At 39.5% G+C, this 20,123-nt stretch overlaps 1 protein-coding gene across 2 annotated transcripts; it reads left to right on the top strand.

Annotated features, from left to right (window-relative positions):
• Positions 1-1,031: 1,031 nt before the first annotated feature.
• Positions 1,032-19,324, top strand: LOC143101696 (sialic acid-binding Ig-like lectin 14). 2 transcript variants are annotated; one of them, XM_076264840.1, is made up of 11 exons: positions 1,032-1,120; positions 1,340-1,400; positions 1,795-2,166; positions 3,847-4,140; positions 14,216-14,470; positions 15,398-15,646; positions 15,902-16,001; positions 16,099-16,164; positions 17,467-17,533; positions 18,297-18,335; positions 18,679-19,324. In XM_076264840.1, exons 2-11 carry the CDS (start codon positions 1,364-1,366, stop codon positions 18,718-18,720), a joined length of 1,521 nt encoding a protein of 506 aa, XP_076120955.1. In that variant the 5' UTR covers positions 1,032-1,120; positions 1,340-1,363; the 3' UTR covers positions 18,721-19,324. The 2 variants fall into 2 exon arrangements, with proteins under 2 accessions (XP_076120955.1, XP_076120956.1); XM_076264841.1 differs by having other exon boundaries at positions 1,798-2,166.
• The last annotated feature ends 799 nt before the right edge of the window (positions 19,325-20,123 follow it).

Consider the following 20,123-nt stretch of genomic DNA (forward strand, 5'->3'; position numbering starts at 1 on the left):
GCTGAGCTGCATCAGAGGAATCAAAGAGCCGCATGCGGCTCCGGAGCCGCGGGTTGCCGACCCCTGGTCTAGGAGGTGGGGTAGCTTATAGATTTCAATGGACTTCAATCACTGATCTCACAGATTTCAGTCATGCTAACTTGACAGGCCTCTACCTGTGTCAGCCACACAGTCTCCAGGAGAGCCCATCTCTCTCAGGAGACAGGTATCTTTTTCTTTTGCTTTATTGTCCAGACTTTTTTTGTGAGAAGGGCAGAAAGAGATGGAGGACCATGGCCAGTAGAAGCAACTAAAAACTGATGACAGTGCTTTTCATTTTGAGGATGAAAGGTCCACTGCACTGCACTGAACATATTTGTGTTGTGCTCAAAAGGGATTTTTCTCCTCCGAGGTCAGTGGATCCCCTTCAAAAACCCACAGCACATCTGCCACGTGTTCTAGCAACTGTACAAATCTTCAGGTAAACCGAGTCAAATTAACTTCCCCTTTTATTTATTCTATGGTTAAAAACTGATATAAACAGGGCAAGGCATGACCTCTGCCTCTTTTATTTCCTTTTTATAGTTTTCTCGGCAGTGTTTGGAAAAATACTGATTTTTAAATTTATAATTTTAGGATTTTTACAGTTAACCTGTATTCCACCTGAATTATACGTGGGACTCTGTATCTTAATAGGCCATGCTATCTAATTGTGCAGTTGTGTTAGGATGGCCCGCCATGCAGGCTACAGTTGTGTTGTTTTGATCAGGTAAAGATAAACCAAATTATAATCAAATAAATCAAATGAACTAAAGCCCAATTGCAGTTCCATTGAAATTATTATGAAACAATGAGAGATGCACATCACACCCAAATCAGTGGAATGAAAACAGATATTGTTTTGATTGGCTAATTGTATAGCATGACATTCCCCACAGTATACATACAGTATATTAATAAACAAAGCAGCATCATTGATGGTTTTGGTGATGGCTGGTGTCATGCATGGTATACCCTTTACAATCCAATAATAGATTCTCTGTGAGGCTTTTGACAGGAAGTGAGAGCACAAAGCTAGTGTGCTTTCAGTTCAGTTTTCACAGAAGTGCAATTAAAGACTTCAAAAACATACTCAAGCAAAGTAAGTACATGCACTTTCCATATTATCCATGTTCCATAATACTGATAGAGTTATACCTCTCAGATTCGAAGACGCTGTGCTTTGGAAATGTGTTGGATTTCTTTGCAGTTGTGTTTGACAATGTGCGGTAAAATTGTGATCCTGAAAAATCATCTAGTTGAACCTGAATTGTGTATTCGGTGGCGTATCAAGACAATCTATATTTTCTTGTTGTTAAAGGTAGATTGGTGGATAGTGTATACGATGCTGAATCTCATCATCCTGATTCTTTACCTCCAAGGTATTAGTCCCTTTTCATTACATTTCAGTCATGCTGGGCAGTAAATAATTTAATGTCAAATCTATGATTAAAACTGTGGAGAACACTTATTTTGGTCTGTCAAAGGTCTGTTAAAACTAAACTATAACTAAGTCTACTCCTATTGCTGAGGTTTGCAGGATATTCAGTCCAATTACAAATAGAATCTTTCTTTGCATATGACATGTGAATAGTCATGTCAAATATAAATGGCCATTGTTTAAATTTTTGGCCTGACTTCAGGACATTTTACAATGTGACATTTCACTATTGTTCTGTGATAATGACATCTGATAATGTTCTGTGATAATGACATCTGATAATGTTCTGTGATAATGACATCTGATAATGTTCTGTGATAATTCATATTATCAAGCAGATCGTGGGGTGGCTGCAGAAAAGACATGGACGGTAGAAGTTCCTGAATCTGTGACTGGGTTGAAGAGCTCCTGTGTTATAGTCCCATGTAGATATGACTATCCACACCAAGGAGAATCCATCAGCAGCTGGAAAGGACGTTGGTACCTTGCTTCAAATGATGTCTATGTGTATGACCAAGATTCTTCAACAGTGGATGCTCGTTACCAGACGCGCACCGCATTGGTAGGGGAGTTACGTGAAAATAATTGTTCACTTCAGATAACTGACGTTAAGAAGAATGACCAAGGACAGTATTGGTTTAGAATTATGATGGAAGGATACAATTCCTACTCCTATTCTGAAAAAAAAATTACCATCTCAGTCAAAGGTAGGTAACGTAATCTGTAACATCCATGTTGCAATGCAGTGGTTTTAGTTTTTTTTTCCGCATTTTATGGAAACCTAAACATGACATTTAGTTTACATTTATGTTAGACCCCGTTTCTCAAGATCTCAACTTATTTTTGTCATTATCTTGAAATAATAATCCTCTGTTATCTCGAGATAATGACAAAATTAACTCAAGATCTCCTGAAAACAGTTGTTTTATAGAAATGATGGAGTCCATTAGCCTGGGAGAATCCAGACAAACTTGGTCAGTCTATGCACTTCCACATTTTCTTGTCAATGATGGGCAGCAGACCTTCCTGTTATTGTAGCACGGATGTCAGATGTGAGCTTACAACATTTGCTCTGACGGATTTGTATTAATTTTATTTTGCTGTGTATATTTTGTACAAAAATCTAGTTTATTATTAAAGTGACTTGGTTGCTTTACGGAAAATTTACGGTAACACTTTACTTGACAGTATCGACATAAGAATGACATGACACTGTCATGAACATATGACACTGTCATGACACATGAACCCTAGCCCTAACCCTAACCTCTAACCCTAACCCTAACCCTAATACTAATCCTAACTTGTTATGACAAAAACCGAATGTCACTTAATAACAGAAGCGTTATGTCATAAACGTTTATGACTTGTTCATGACAGTGTCATGTCACTCTTATGTCGATACTGTCAAGTAAAGTGTTACCGTAAATTTTGACAGCAACCAAGTTTCAAAATATTGTTTTTTGGGATGAATGAGCATCAAATCTCAGAAAGTGGTGACCAAGGAATATTTTACCGGATTGCGTGACATCGGTACTTTGGTAGGACAACCAGACTTGCAGTAAAACTCTAACATTAGGGGCGGGCTTTATATGATGACAGATAGAGCAGTGCATTTAACACAAACAATGGCTGGCCAATGGCGACAGGGTTAAACAGATACGGATGTGTATTTTCTTTGGAATTGAGTAAACAACTGCATTTAATACCTTCATTTACAAGAAAGATTTGATTGCTGCACTTCTAAAATGAGTTTAATGCACCAATTTAAGTTTAATTTCACTACTGGTTACGCCCCTGGAAGTCATAAGTCAGTGGAGCCTTTCCAGACTCTCAATCTCAATAGAAATATACGGTCTGGTGTCAATGTGGCTAGGAGTCCACAGTCCAGTGCATCATATTTCTCTAGACTTGATGGCTGCTAAAATAGCTTGCCTGGAGAGAATATCCACACAGGAAAAGTTGGGGTATTGCAACCTAATTCTATGTCATGTTGAGAGTCACCAGCCACCACCAGCCTCTTTGTAGATCAGAAATAGCTTACTACCATATCAAGCTCACGTTAACTGAGTCAATGACTCCCTCTCAGATAGAGCAGCTTAGCTTAGTTTTGTTGTTTTTTCAAGAACTTGAATTAGTTATGTTGTTATCAAGGTAACGACATGAATAACTTCAGGCATTGTGAAAAACCGGGGTCTAAAATACCTTCTGGGGCTTCTATAGTTTCTTATAAGTCCCATTCTCCATTACTGTGTGGGATACTGCAAAAGTTGTGAAATATTTTGTCAATATTAGCAGGTGACAGTGAAGTTATTTTGCATAAACCATATTTCCTTTCAGTGGTCAATGTTTTTTGTTGTGCTTATAATGTCTGCCTTCCTGTGAAGATGAGCCTGACCGTCCATCAATATCTGGAGTGATAAAGGAAGTGAGGTCTGGAGAAATTGTGACTGTTTCCTGTTCCGCGTCTCATTCCTGTCCCCCTCACCCTCCCACCATTACCTGGAGCCGTGACGGCAGGGTCACCGTCCAATCAGAGCCACTGACAGGGGGACAACATAAACTAACCTCCAGCTTGTCCTTTAATGCCAACGCCTCGGACCACCAACAGCCAATCACATGCTCTGTACAGCATCATGGTGGGAAGAAAGCCATCAACTCTGTCATCCTCAAAGTGACATGTAAGTGACACACATGACATAATGTCTGCATTTAGTCCAAGCCAACCCAACTACAGTAAGAAGCAAATTATGACATGGGAATTTGGTGGTGTCAGTTATTCAAAACCAATACTAACCAACACAAAACCAAACCAGTACAACACATTTTAATGTTTTATTCTTGCCTTACTGGGAGGGTCAGAGTCTTAACTTCTCCTGTAATTCATCCCATGAGCACAGACGCGTAGAGAGGATTGGGTGGCTTTAGGGTTCTGTGTTGTTTTCTGAGAGCTAATTGGTGGTTACATAAGGGGATTAAACAGAGAAGTGCTTGCAGACATAAGTTATTAAAATACACAAAGACGTGCACTTGTGTTAAGTCTCTTAATATTATTGAAGGACTAAGTGTTCCTATAGGGTCAAAGATACATAGCATACTCAAATTCAAACAAAGAGAGATGTGTACTTGTGTTAGCTAAACCCCTTCATGGAAGGCCCAAGTATTCCTATAGGGCAGTGTTTCTCAAACTTTTTCAGACCAAGGACCACTTAATCAGTAAAAAAAACATCACGGACCACCTAGCTAATAGACACAATAGGCCTACTCACTGAACCACCTTGCTAATTGTCTTTGCACCTTACTTATTGTGTCAGAGGATTCATATGATTTAAATTGGCATAGCTTACATAGGCAGTGTTGCAGAACTGTTTGGATTTACATACAAGTTGGTTCAATATTGCAAACAACTCATCTATATTATGTTTTACCACGTCTGCGCGCGGACCACTTGGGATAGCTTGCGGACCACCAGTGGTCCCCGGACCACACTTTGAGAAACACTGCTATGGAACCTTTCAAGAGACTTCCATTATCAGCATCATAGTTGGCCCCACAAGACTTCCTTTTTAACATTCCATATGTTATCTTAATGCAGAGGAAGTAGATTGGGGCCCAAATAGAACGTTCAAGCATTGTTTTTGTTTTTATTGATGAAAGGGTCTATAGGGTCATAGATTCATATTGGCACGCTGGTGCTCTTGGGGCTTTCGCACCTTGCTTCTACATATGCTCTTAGCGATGCACAACTCCTCTCTGGAGAATTTACTGGCAGTGCAAGTAGGCATCATTGCGTTGCAATTAACATACAAGGTGCTTTACTGGGATTTGTTCAGAAAGACTAGCAAGAAGCCTAGCAAGCTAACTGGCAAATAGTACAGCTAACATTGTTCAAGTCTACCTCCTATCTATCAGAGGCATTTTAGTGATTACATTTACATTTATTATTTTATGGTAATGGTTATGGCTATGGTATTTAGCAGACACTTTTGTCCAAAGCAACATATGCTCTTGCTCCCAAAATTAAATGAAAAACTCCTTTCTGTAGACTTTGCTTAAGTCTTTTCTTTCTCCTCTCTCTCTCTTCAACTCTTGGTTTAAACACACCTGGCTAAACTGTAGATCATCTGAGCGCAACAATACTCCCCTGCGTCCAAAGCAACATACAAATAACAACAATACAAAGTTACATTTACCAGTAAACAATTAAAAAAGTTGGTAAGATTATATTAAGGAGAATAGCAATAATAAATTAAATTAAATGAATGGCCTAATGAAAATAAAAAAATACCTATAATATACAAACCATAACGCATAAGAAATGCTTAATAAACTAAGAGCATGTTGAACAGATATGCCTGTAGACCCCTCTTGAAAGACCCAAAACTATCACAGGAACGGAGAGCACTGGGCAACTCATTCCACCAACAGGGAACCACTGAGGAAAATAGTCTTGAATTTGACCTAGCTTTTATGGCTAGACACAACACACAGACGCTCATCAGAAGACCGCATCTTGATCACTGAATTAAGATGGCAGTCTCTTTTATCCAAAGACATTATATTACAAGGGTCATCGTCCCCAGAGCAACTCGGGGTTAGTGTTAGCATGCAGTAGCAGGGTTAGAACAGAACCAGTCCCAGATGGCAAGAGGCTGGCAGACCACAGGCCAAATTTTACCTGTCCTATCAGCGAACAGAGGGGGTGGCTGAGAACGATGAGGTTGAGGTTGTGCGCTAGTTTGAGCATGACATACGTCACGATCAAACATTAGCGATTGGTTATGGCAGATCCAGAGTGGCCCTGGGCAGATCCAATAGTTTTAAACTTCAACAGAGTACTCGCCTTCAAGGAAGTTAAGGCTTGGCAATGGAAAGTGGCCAGACTCTCTGTACGTTATGAAATGTATGAGAGTATGGTAGGACCAGGGTACCAATATATTGCCACTATTGGTCTAAAATCGTTTTAATTTGTTTAGTTATACTCCATAATAACATTTCATGTATTTTCTTAATATTCATGACAAGTTAAATTTAAAGAGATGCTGGTCCAACGGCGGACCTCAAGTGGCACACCACCGGCGGCATACCACCAGCGGTCCGCTATCTGCCAATCTGATTTTGCTATCTGGGGTGTTTCTTGTGTTATTGTGTTGGCTATGTGTAGGGTGTATCTCATACACAATTTGGCAACCTAGGAAATATCAGACTAAAGGGGGCTTCTCATACACGGCATGCGCTGCGCTCGCCGCTAGGTTGCTCTTGGTTGAGATAATGTCCCAAAGATTTTTGTTGTGGTTGCTGCCGGTCTCAGGGCAAAAGACCTATGATTTACAGTGTGCTGCGATCAAAGTTCAACATGGCACTTTCAAGCCATTAACCAGGCAAAATCCTTACACATCTATGCTACTATGGAGAGGGTCTCCGTAGACAAATCAAAGCATTTTTTACCTTTGGAAGTGTAAAGAAAGGGTATTAAAAAGACTGTTTGTGCAGTCAGTACTTTTCTTCTTTGCTTTTTCATCAGGTCACCGCCATCTTGTGAGGAGGACAAAGTCTGAACAAGTTGATTACTGAACTCTCCTCCTTTTGTTGATACTTTATTGATCCCTGAATTTCCCCTTGGGGATCAATAAAGTATCTACAGTATCTATCTATCTATCTATCTATCTATCTATCTTGTGTCCGTTGATTGTGCCACATTCGGTAATCGACTTGTATGGACTTTCTCCACACAAGACGACGACGACCGGAAGAAGAGCAAGGTAATGCACTGACTGGTGAATCCTGACAAACCTGTTAGCAGATTTGAATAGGAAAGGATCCCATTGATGCCTGTTGCCGAACTGCCTGTTTTATGACTTCCAGGAGCATATAAACAGCAGCGAAATTAAAATTAAATAAAATAAAACTCTTACCAAATGTTTAATAAGCCCCCAGTTACCCCCAAAATGAAGTTGTCCCAAATGTTATGCTATAGGCTACAGTATATGCTATTCAGTTGTGATTGCATATTCTTATCTTACTCAAACCGATTGATGTCGTTTTGTATGGGGCGCCAAATGTAACATGCCTTATTTCGTGGACAGAATCACTTTCGTGTGACGAAATACATATATTCATTACGAAACCATGTTACATCGTAATGCCTTTTGTCCACGGAATGCACAAATTGGTTTGCATTGTGTCCACGAAACACTGAAGAGAGTACATCATTTCGTGGACGAAATTGACTGGTGGCCTTTTCCTTTCGTGGACATAATGCTGAATGCAGTATTCACTGTCGTAGACGAAATGTTTGGTCAAAAGTAATTCTGTCTACGTAAATACGGAATGCACCTACCATTCTGTGCATCCTATTTCAATTTCGTCCACAGAAGTATTGTGTTGTGTTAAAGAAGGCATTCCGTCCACGCAATAGTAACTTAACAACTTACAAAATGCATTCAGTGACATATGCTTTCATTCTGTGGACGAAATGCATAAAAGAATCACGAAATCAGTTTTGTAACCTGCTACAATACATTTCGTGAGTCAGCAGTTTACGGAATTAATTATGTGTCAGGATAATTTCATTATGTGGACGAAATGCATAAAAGAATCACGAAATCAGTTTTGTGACCTGCTACAATACATTTCGTGAGTCAGCAGTTTATGAAATGAATTATGTGTCACGATAATTTCATTACGTGGACGAAATGCATAACAGAATCACGAAATCAGTTTTGTGACCTGCTGCAATACATTTCGTGAGTCAGCAGTTTACGGAATGAATTATGTTGCAGGATAATTTCATCACGTGGACGAAATGCATAACAGAATCACGAAATCAGTTTTGTGACCTGCTGCAATACATTTCGTGAGTCAGCAGTTTACGGAATGAATTATGTTGCAGGATAATTTCATTACGTGGACGAAATGCATAACAGAATCACGAAATCAGTTTTGTGACCTGCTGCAATACATTTCGTGAGTCAGCAGTTTACGGAATGAATTATGTGTCATGATAATTCCATTATGTGGACGAAATGCATAACAGAATCACGAAATCAGTTTTGTGACCTGCTGCAATACATTTTGTGAGTCAGCAGTTTACGGAATTAATTATGTGTCACAATAATTTCATGGACGAAATGCATAATATGCTTATAGTTCTATTCCAACGTTGATTTCTACCAAACGTATGGTAAAAAGAAAAGACAAATTTAAAACTAGAAACCTAACAAATATTCTTTCCATACCTCAGCATATTCCTCAAAAGCCAGAGGCATTTTCAGCTAACATGGGTTTACTGAATATAGGTGCACTTACTACCAAAACCTTTGCAATCAATGATTTTATTAGTGAAAAACAATTGGATTTTCTGTTTCTTGTTGAAACCTGGCTGACTTCAGACAGCGAAGCTGTTCTTGTTGAAACTTGTCCCCCAAATTATAATTTCTTCAACTCAATTAGACAAGGCAAACGAGGTGGTGGAATTGCCTCCATTCTCTCAAACAAATATAGTTGCACTAGAGTCAACTTTGGTGAATTCGCTTCCTTTGAGTACATTGCCCTCACTCTGAAGGCTGACCCAGCTGTACTTCTATTAACCTTATACCGCCCTCCTAAACTATGGGCTGGCTTTCTCGACCAGTTTTCTGAACTTATGTCGCTCATCATCACTAGCTATGATCGGATAATTGTAAATGGCGACTTTAATATTCATGTCAATAAGACAACTGATGCTAAAGCCAGTAAGTTCCTTAATGTGTTGGACAGTTTAGAGCTAAAGCAGCATGTTACAGGACCCACCCACAACCTTGGCAACACCCTCGATCTAGTCATTTCTAGAGGGATAGAAGTCACAGACTTATCAGTAAATTATATAAATATGTCTGATCATTATTGTGTATCTTTTAATATAGTACTACATACTCCAAAAATTCATCCCGAAATTGCAATCAAATCGCGACTCTTGGACATTAGAGCAGAACAGCAGTTCATAGCTCTTATAGACTCCATAAATTTAGGTATTTTACATCATCCCATTGATCAAATGGTAGAGGCTCTCAATCATGAATTAGGCGCTATGCTTGATAGAGTGGCACCCTTAAAGACTAAAAAAGGCCCTGTAGCAAACTGACACCTTGGATGAACGAAAATATCCATGATCTAAAAAGATCATGTAGAAAAGCTGAGAGAACATGGAGAAAAACTAAGTTACAGGTTCACCGTGCCATTCTAAAAAAAAAAAAAGCAAATTATAATAGAGCCATTCGGAATGAGAGAAGGAACTTCTTTCTCTAAGGTAATTGCTGAAAACAGTGGAAACTCTAGGGTGTTGTTCTCTACCATTGATAGGCTATTGCATCAAACACCTTTTGATACACTCAGTCAGGCATCCTCTCTAAGATGCAAAGAATTTGCAGACTTCTTCAAAAACAAAGTAATTTCTATAAGAGAGGCTATTGGTAACACAAGTAATATGTTTGATAGTACACCCAAAAACAGCCCCCCAAAATTAAGGTCCTTTAGCACTATTACTCAATCTGAGCTTGGTAAAATTATAACTCAAACCGGCTCCTCAACATGTGTTTTAGATCCAATCCCTACTAGATTCCTCAAAAAAGTATATGATAGCTTAGCTCCCTTTATTCTCAAGGTAATAAATACCTCATTAGAAACAGGTATATTTCCAACTGCTTTTAAAACCGCTGTTGTGAAACCTTTACTTAAAAAGTCAAATCTTGACCATACCAATCTGAGCAACTACAGGCCTATATCAAATCTACCGTTCCTGAGCAAAGTACTTGAAAAAGTTGTTTGTAATCAGTTAAATACCTTCCTCAACGAAAACAGTATCCTTGAAAAATTCCAATCAGGTTTTAGATCAAATCACAGCACAGAAACGGCTCTAGTAAAAATAGTCAATGATCTCAGACTGGCTACTGACTCAAACAAAGTCTCAATCCTTATTCTTCTGGATTTGAGTGCGGCATTTGACACCATTGATCATAGCATCCTAATTCACCGCCTTGCGAAGTGGGTGGGTCTCTCTGATAATGCTCTAAACTGGTTTCAAACCTACATTACTGGCAGAGATTTTTATATCAGTCTAGGAGATCATGTATCTGAAAAACATGACTTGCCTTTTGGTGTGGCCCAGGGGAGCTGCCTTGGTTCCCTGCTATTTTCCCTATATATGCTTCCATTGGGAAACGTCATAAGTCAGCATAATGTAAACTTCCATAGCTACGCAGATGATACCCAATTGTATATTTCTGTGGAGCCAACTAACCCAGATGGCCTTTGCTCCCTCACTGCATGCCTAACCTCCATTAATCAGTGGATGAGCAAAAATTTTCTGAAACTAAATGATGACAAAACAGAGGTACTTTTGGTGGGACCAAAACTAAAGCGAGATATTGTTCTTAGTAATCTGGGGAACTCCAAAAGTAACAAGCCTCGGTGTCATCTTAGATGCAGAGTTAAGTTTTAAGCCCCATATCAGTAAAGTTACTCAAACAGCCTATTTCCACTTGAGAAACATTGCCAAAGTGCGGCCCTTTTTAACTCAACAAGATGCAGAAAAACTAATTCACGCCTTTATCACTAGCAGGTTAGACTACTGCAATGCACTTTTCACTGGTCTTCCCAAAAAACATCTAAATAAATTGGCACTCATACAGAACTCTGCGGCTAGACTTTTAACTAAGACTAAGAAGAGAGAACACATCACCCCTGTGTTGGCTGAACTGCACTGGCTCCCTATTTCCTATAGAATTGATTTTAAGGTTATGTTAATTACTTACAAAGCTCTGAATGGCATAGCACCTTCATATATCTCTGAGCTTTTAATATCTTATCAACCACAAAGGAAACTTAGATCATCCAATTCTAATCTTTTAAATGTGCACAAAGTGCTCCACAAGCAAAGTGGAGAAGCTGCTTTTATCCATTATGCCCCAAAACTATGGAACACCCTGCCTCTGTACATCAAGCAGGCGAGTTCAGTAAATATTTAAAAAAAATATCTGAAAACATACCTGTACAGGAAAGCTTTTAGTTAACTCGTCTTATCCTGTAGACTACTTTTTCAGATTATTCTACATCTGCTGCTATTGGAGGGCGCAGCCAGCCAGAAGCAGATGGGCTCCCCCTATTAAGTCAGGTTCTGCTCAAGGTTTCTTCCTGGAATATGGGAGTTTTTCCTTGCCACAGTTGCCATATGGCGTGCTTGTGGGGGGTAAGAGGGTTAAGGCTGCCAGTCTTATGACATGTCATTTTCTATATTTTTGATATGTTGCTGAGTGGATCATAAACGGCCCCAGCAATGAAGAAATGTGATTGATAATGACTGACTGTATTTTGTTACATGCTTCAAATGTAAAGCACTTTGAGCTGCATTCTGTGTATGAAAGGTGCTATACAAATAAAGCTTATTATTATTATATTATTATTATTGGGGGCCAAGCAGCGAAGCTGCGAAGGCACCCATTGAGTTACTAGCTTTTCCTATTATACTTCTGCCATTGGAATCTATGGCAGCCCATAGAACGCCTGGCTAAAAAGTGCTGAAATTTGGCAGAAAGTTTCGGGACACTCCACTGACCACTCACACTCATTTACGGATCTCTAAACCCAGCCGTCTAGCGCCACCAACAGGTCAAAATTTGGCCGAAAATTGAACCGCTGGGTCTAAAGTTATGAAATTTGGTACACTGATTCAGCATTGTCCCATGATCACTCTCACCAATTTACAGAACTCTATGCCCAACACTCTAGCGCCACCAATGGGTCGAACCTGGATTGCATTCACGCATGTGACAATTGAACGGTGCGTCCGATTTTCACATATCAGGCACCGTTGGAATCCCTGGACCGACCTAAGTTCAATGACCCCTATTACGTCACTTTCTGCCATATTGGACCTCCGCCATATTGGATTTAGTCCAAACTCTACGAAAAGTTTCAGCGGTCAGAAATTCCATCCGATTTTCACGAAACTTGGCGGAGATGATCTTCTGCCCGAGCCGCACAAAAGATACTAGTCAGATTTTTCAATTTCATTTTTGTTTGCCCGTGACAGCTAATCAAATATGGCGATGAAGCCGCCAAACAGGAAGTGGACTAACATCTCCGTGGTTCTTTGAGTTAACATAACAAAACTCGATACCATTAGTCAGGACACTGTCCCAATCACTCACAGCAATTTTTATGCATATACATTGAACACTCTAGCGCCACCACCAGTTCAATGCTGGACATGCGTTCATGCGCGTGATCCTTGACTCTTTTGTCTGATTTTTACAATAGAGGTAGCGTCTGAATCCTTGGACCATCCCGAGTTCATCGACTCCTATCCAGTCACTTTCCGCCATATTGGACCTCCGCCATATTGGATTTAGTCCAAACTCTACGAAAAATTTCAGCGGTTACAAATTTCATCTGATTTTCACGGAACTTGGCGGAGATGATCTTCTGCCCGAGCCGCACAAAAGATACTTGCCAGATTTTTCAATTTCAATTTTGTTTGCCCGTGACAGCCAATCAAATACGGTGACGAAGCCGCCAAACAGGAAGTGGGCTAACATCTCGGCTATGCTTTAATGTATGAAGTCCAAACTTGGTATGGGGACTTGCTATCTGATTGTGAGGACACACTACGAAATTGGTATCATGTGGCCTCTATAGGGGGCGCTGTAATACAGGAAGTGAGCTTGTATCTCAGCAACGCTTCGGTGTAAAAAGTCCAAACTTGGTATAAGGACCTGTTACCTGATTATGATGACGCACTAGGAAATTGGAATAATTTGGCCTCTATAGGGGGCGCTGCAATACAGGAAGTGAGCTCCTATCTTAGCAACGCTTTGATGTATGAAGTCCAAACTTGGTACAGGGACTTGGTACCTCATTGTGAGGACACAGTAGGAAATTGGCATCATTTGGCCTCTATAGGGGGCGCTATAATACAAGAAGTGGGCTCATATCTCAGCAACGCTTCGTTGTATGAAGTCCAAACTTGATACATGGACATATTAGCTGATTGTGAGGACATGCAAGGAAAGTGGTCTCATTTGACCTCTAGGGGTGCTGTAATAAAGAAAGTGAGCTCACATCTCAGCAACACTTTGGTGTATGAAGTCCAAACTTGGTAGAGGGACATGGTAGCTGATTGTGAGAACGCACAAGGACATTGGTGAAATTTGGCCTCTAGGGGCGCTGTAACAAAGTAAATGAGCTTATTTCTCAGCCATTCTTTATCCAATTGCAATCAATTGCTGTGAGTGCTTGCTCATAGCATGACAATGCCATTCCTGCTATTGCGCACTGCTTGGCCCCCGCATTGCTGCTTGCAGCTATATTTATTATTATTATTATAATAGAATCAGGAAATCAGTTTTGTGACCTGCTAAAATACATTTCGTGAGTCACAGACATCTGAGCTCAATGCTCGTACATGCCACATGATTGCTTTAGCTTATGCTGAGGCACATTTATCGTTGTCTGACATTGCACTTTGCCCATCATTTAAATTAGGGCTCGTATAACATTTCACTGCTTAACACATCAAAAGTGAGATACCAAACTGAATTGTGAAACTGAGATATGAGAAGTTGTTATCTTGTTTCTATCATGTGATGTGAAAACGAAATTGAGGGCTGATTATCCAGACTGCTGTTATGTGACTTTTCCACTTATTTTTTTATTAGATAAGCAAAAATGTTTTATTTCATACACATTATCTGTTCTGTAACAACAATGATTTTTTTGTAGATGCCCCAGTTAATGTAACAATTTCCCCACGGGAACCCTCTGTGCTTGAGAACGGCTCTATCAGCTTAAGCTGCTTGGCTGAAGGAAATCCTGAAGTTGACAGCTACCAGTGGCGCAATGGGAGTGAGCCTCTGTCTGTACAGGGCAAATCCCTCAATTTGTCCAGTGTCACCAGACGCATCCACGCCATTACCTGTGTGGCCAGGAACCGTGAGGGAGAGACTGCTTCCAGACCCGTGAGGATTAATGTGGAATGTAAGTGAGGACGAATGCGTTTGTTCTGTGTCTTTGCTTCATGTGCTCTTGCACTGCTGTGCTTCCTGTGCACCATAGCCTTAATCTCAGTTGCAACTGACAACAACAACAACAACTTGTGGTTACATAGCCGCTTAATAAGCCACCCAAAGCACTGGGTGAAAGGGGACCTCACTAACCACCCCCAATGACTGATGACCGATAAATGTGTGATGTGTAACATCCTGTGAGATGGCTGAGGCCTGAGTTAAAGGTGAACAGTTACAAGGGAAATGATAAGAATCAAGTGCATTTGGCAGTCAGAAGTATTGTGCAATGTGTATTTTTTTAAAGTATATTTTTGAGCTTTGCCTTTATGTCGATGGGACAGGGGAGATAGACAGGAAGTAAGTGGTAGAGAGAGAGAGAGAGAGAGAGAGAGAGAGAGAGAGAGATGGGTTAGGATTGAGAAATACAAGACAGAACTGAACTTGGGTCCCCATGGGCAGTGAGACCCAAATGTTGGAAGGGGCAGCCACGTTTGGCACACAGTTCCCCCATGCTATGTGTACTTTTAACTATTTATGGCCCTGTGTGTGTCACGTTTTTTTTGTGCTGACAGCGCCCTCAACCTCAGAGCGCTTTTTCAAGTGTTTATTGTTGCTAGGTTACCTGTTGAACAGATTTCAACTTTCTGCGCTCTGAGCGCTGCAGAAAAAAACATTCAGCGTCGAGGGCTTTTTTCTGCCGAGGGCGCTGAGCGCTTTGAACGCTGAACTTCATAGGATTTGTATAGAGAATAGCCATTGTCTTCTTTTTTCTCTGCCTTCTCTTCTTTTAGGACATGATTTCTATACTTAAATGGTAAGTATATTTATATAAAAAAAATGTCTGTATGGAGTAGCCTACAAGAAAACCTTCCTAAACCTTGTTGGCCTTATTCCCTAGATCCTCCAGAAATATCTGAGCAGTCTTTCTGCACGAGAGGCCACTCAGGCACTCAGTGCAGCTGCACTGTCCAGTCCAATCCCCCTTCCATTGTGCGGTGGGTCTGGGACCATGGAGAGAATGAATCTCCTCAGATAAAGAATGGTACGACTGTGGCAATGGACCTCCTTCCACCCAATCTTCACCAGGCAGTGTGCATGGCCAGTAATAAACATGGCAATGCAATGAAAATACTCTACATCAAAAATGGTATGTGTTTCGGCAAAAAGTGTATTTATTCCCCAAAAACAAAACACAGTAAAAGAAGAAAAAAAACTCTTCTGAAGACTTAACACTGAACAGTCTGATTTCTGAGCTCAGTAGCATCTGTATCATTATTGCTCTGTGAAGCATAATAAGACAGCTTTTCAGATAATCATAAGACTTTGACTTTTTATTAATCCCTCAGTAAAGTGCTACTCACTTGTGCTGGTCTACTTCCAACCCCTCCTCTGTTTTCAACAGACCTGCTGTATGTGTATGTATCAGTGGGCGCAGGCTGCGCTTTGATCCTCTTTCTGACCGTCATCTGTCTCTGTCGCAGGAAGCGCCGTAGGCAACAGCAGTGAGTGTTACACATGCCCATTGCCTCTATTCTACTATTCTACCTTCTATTTTTCTTATTTGTTTTCAACAATGATCTGTATTTTCCAACTCTCTAGGCAGAATTTGGAAAGAGAAAATTCTAGGAAGAAATGTGAAAAAGAAAATTATGTCTACAATTCACAGTAAGATATACTGTACATTCATAGCCTAATTCAGATTTAACTTATGTACTACTGCTACCGCTGCCTAGCCTGGCTAACACCAGACTGCTTCTCAAATCTCAATTGAGTCTTTTCCAGAAATATCACAAACGCATCTTTCTCATGCAGTTGTTTACTCAATTCCAAAGAAAATACACGTCTTTATCATATAACACTGACGCCGTCAGCACAGCCATTGGTTGTGTTGAACAGTGCTGCTAACTGTACTCCTGTTTGTCAACATACAGTGCAACCGGAAAGATTTCAGACCCTTTGAAGTTTTCCACATTTTGTTATGTTTCAGACTCATCTTAAAATGGATTCAATTCATTTTTGTCTCATCGCTCTACACACAATACTCTTAATACTGCACAAAAAAGCAGGTGTTTGGCGTGTTTTGTAAGTTTATAAAAATAAAAGACAAAGAAATATCCCATTTACGTTAGTATTCAGACCCTTTGTTAATGACGCTTGTAATTGAGCTCTAGTGCATCCTACTTCTATCAATGATCCTTGAGATGCTTCTACAACTTGATTGGAGTCCACCTGTGCCTAAACAAATTCATTGGACATTATTAGGAGAGGCACAAATCTGTCTATATAAGGTCTCACAGTTGATGGTGTATGTCAGAGTGAAAATTAAGCCACGAGGTCGAGATAATTGTCCGTAGACATGCGAGACAGGATTATGCCAACAGATCTGGGAAAGGATACAAGAAAATTTCTGCAGCATTGAAAGTGGCCAATATATAGTAGCCTCCATCATTCTCAAATGGAAAGGTTTGGAATAACCAACAGTATACCTAGATCTGGCCACCCAGACAAACTGAGTAATTGGGGATGAAGGGCCTTGGTCAGACAAGTAGACAAGGACCCAATGGACACTGTAAATGATATCCAGAGTTCCTTTGTGAAGATGAGAGAAGTTTACAAAAGGATATTTCAGTCTTTTATTTTTTATAAATTTACAAAACATTCCAAACACCTTCTTTTTGTGGAGTATTAGAGTATTGTGTTTAGACTGATGAGAAAAAAAGAATTGAATCCCTTTTAAGATGAGTCTGAAACATAACAAAATGCAGAAAACTTGAAAGGGCTTCAATTGAACAGAGCTCCAGCCGGACCTGTTGCAAATTCATATTTGACATAGAATAAAAGCTGAAAGGGCTTTCCACACATTATGGTTATGGTTATGTTTGCTTTTATTTAAAGTGAATATACTATATGACTAATAATAATGTTAATGATAATAATAATAATAATAATTTACAATGACTTTTGTAGGGTGATAAAAGGAGGAAAACCATGCTGTGTAGTGGATGAAGATTTGTATGGTAATGAAGCTATGCAGGTATTTCATTCATATTCTTAAATGACAAATCTTTATGAAACTGCTTTGAATCTCAGCTCTTCTGTCAGATGTGCACCAGGTCTTCTCAGAGGCAGCTTCTGTCTGGGGAGTTTTAGTATTTAGACCAATGACCTGCAATACTGCCCATGATTTCCCTATTGCTGACAGCATCATGCATTGTAGCCACAGACTATTGAGGGGTGTTTGTGGACAGTGTTGGGTATGCTATTTGTCTACACTTTCCAGGTCACTGAAGCGCACTGTTTATTTTCATATCGGTCTTAAACAAAGCACTCACAGAGACATCAGGCACATGAAAGAATAAGATAACATTAGTCCACAGATTTAGCAGGGTTTCCATAAACAGGAAAGTGGTGTGCCGAAATCTCAGAGATATAATAGAAGTGCCTAGACTACTCATGAACAGCTTGGAGTAAAAGTGCCACTGGAATACCACAGCCAAATTATTTTCCGGGGGTTTGCTTGCTAAAAATTGTGACCTAGACATGTAAATATCATTGCCAGGGCAAATGCACAGTCATGAGTGTCTGGGATACAAAACACATCTGCTCAAACTGTTTGTCCTGTATTGTTATTGTACTCTATTATGTTCATGCCCAGCATGCCATTAGGTGTGGGCGCAAGTGAGCAAAGTGGTCTTTAGGCCACAGTCAGTCTCAGTCGATTTACTGGAAAACCTACTAAACAATTCCCCATGGGCCTTGCATCATTATAATGTGCCTGCTTCTGTTATTGGTCCTAGGATGCTGATGACGATGGAGAGATCTATGCAAACAATTGTGTGAGTATTGCAACTCCACGTGGCTGTCTATTCTCTTTGTATGTTGAATGCTCACAGTATCTAATTTCTTTAGCTTAAAAATCCTTAGCATATTTATTTTATTTGATTATTTGATTGATTCCACCACGTACTGTACTGCATCTACATAATATGGAGTAAAGATCAGGAAATCGTCACCTCTTCTTTCGTCTTTGTGTATCTCTGTCTGGCTTCACTTGCTTAACAATTGAGACTACATATAAACAAAGAATATTTATGATTAACTGACAAAGTGAAAAATATTTTCAAATATCAACACCCTTTCGCAACGCACACTGAAATCTCCACTGTACATGCCTTTCAGCATGGATGCGGTGAAGACGATGACATTTACGCCAATTGCTAGAGCCAGTGGATACAACAAAAGAGGCGTCTATCCACCTGCTGCAGTCCCAAGACCACCAGAGGCCCCGTGAGTGGAACTCTGTAATCCGACGATGCACATAAACATCTCACAAAAAAAAGAAAAAATAATAATCACACAAACAAGAAAACACAACATTATATTGTATATGTTTAGTGTGTAATGATATTTTTCACTTTTTGCCAATACATGTACATATGTTAGCAGTTAGTACCCAGATTTGCTAAAAATGCTTTTTTCTTTTTTTGCTTCTACATTGTTTTTTCATGTACATTTGTTAGCACGCAGATTTGATAAAAGTCACATCTTTATCATGATATAGTTTATCATTTGATTATTTGAATATACTACATAATATTGAATAGACTAATAGAAATATGAAGTAATACCAGAGACCAAATGGACTGAATTACTGTATACCGTAGATTCATCAGCAATATCAAGTAAATGTTCTGATCTTTCAAATACGTTTTGAAGGAAGTTTTCTATTGTATTGCCTATTTTAGTCTTAGCAATAATTTGAGTTTAAACGTGTGTATGTTTAATGTACTGTCAAAAGAAATAATACATTTAGTTGTATAATGCTGACCTGTTCAACTGCTCAATTATTTAGCACCAACGTCTCTCATGGATAAAAAGCCTGTGAAAATGTAAGGACTGTGTAGACTGTCTACACTTTCAGTGAACGCTTGCTCCTGTCTGCAAGGTGTTTGAGGCAAACCAGCTCCCTTTCTACTGCAAAACAAGTCAGGGATGCATTCGGAGAGAACAATCAAGTTGAGAGTTTGCAGAAAGTGAAAAAGCAGAGCTGGAAGTCTGTTTTATTTCTTTTTGCTTTCCCATGTCTGTCACACAGCCATGGGTCACACAGAGGTGGTTGAAGTTGATATGTAAATATGTGTTCGAGTAGAAAATGGTCACTTTAGCACAGTGATTCCCAGACTTGTCATGGTAGGTCTCCCCATCACCATGGTATAGAATATGAAATGCCCATACAGGCCAGTTAATAATAATAATAATAATAATAATAATAATAATAATAATAATTATAAAAACAAACTTAAACATAGTCTGTACATTTCAACTGTAAATATATCCAATTTAATTAATTAGTTAAACTAATAATCATTTTAAAAAAAGCTGTCAGTTGTGGCATAGCTTTTGTTAACATTGTGTCTGCATTTGACTAGATTGATCTTTTCCCATTTCATTTCCTGAATCAGTTCAATGGCATATTTTATCAATTAAAAGTTTTTTGATTTGATCAGAGCTCTTTCTTGAAAGCGATCATATGTGTCCAGTTTGAGTAGCCAACCATTTTGATTGGTGACGCCTACTGTTCCTTTCTTTGCTTAGCTATGCCTTCTCACCCATAGGCCAAATGG

Source organism: Alosa pseudoharengus, unplaced genomic scaffold, assembly GCF_046254945.1.
Source record: "Alosa pseudoharengus isolate Yale_2024_CS ecotype anadromous, Long Island Sound unplaced genomic scaffold, YU_APseudo_1.1 YU_APseudo_1.1_scf_4, whole genome shotgun sequence".
NCBI lineage: Eukaryota > Metazoa > Chordata > Actinopteri > Clupeiformes > Clupeidae > Alosa > Alosa pseudoharengus.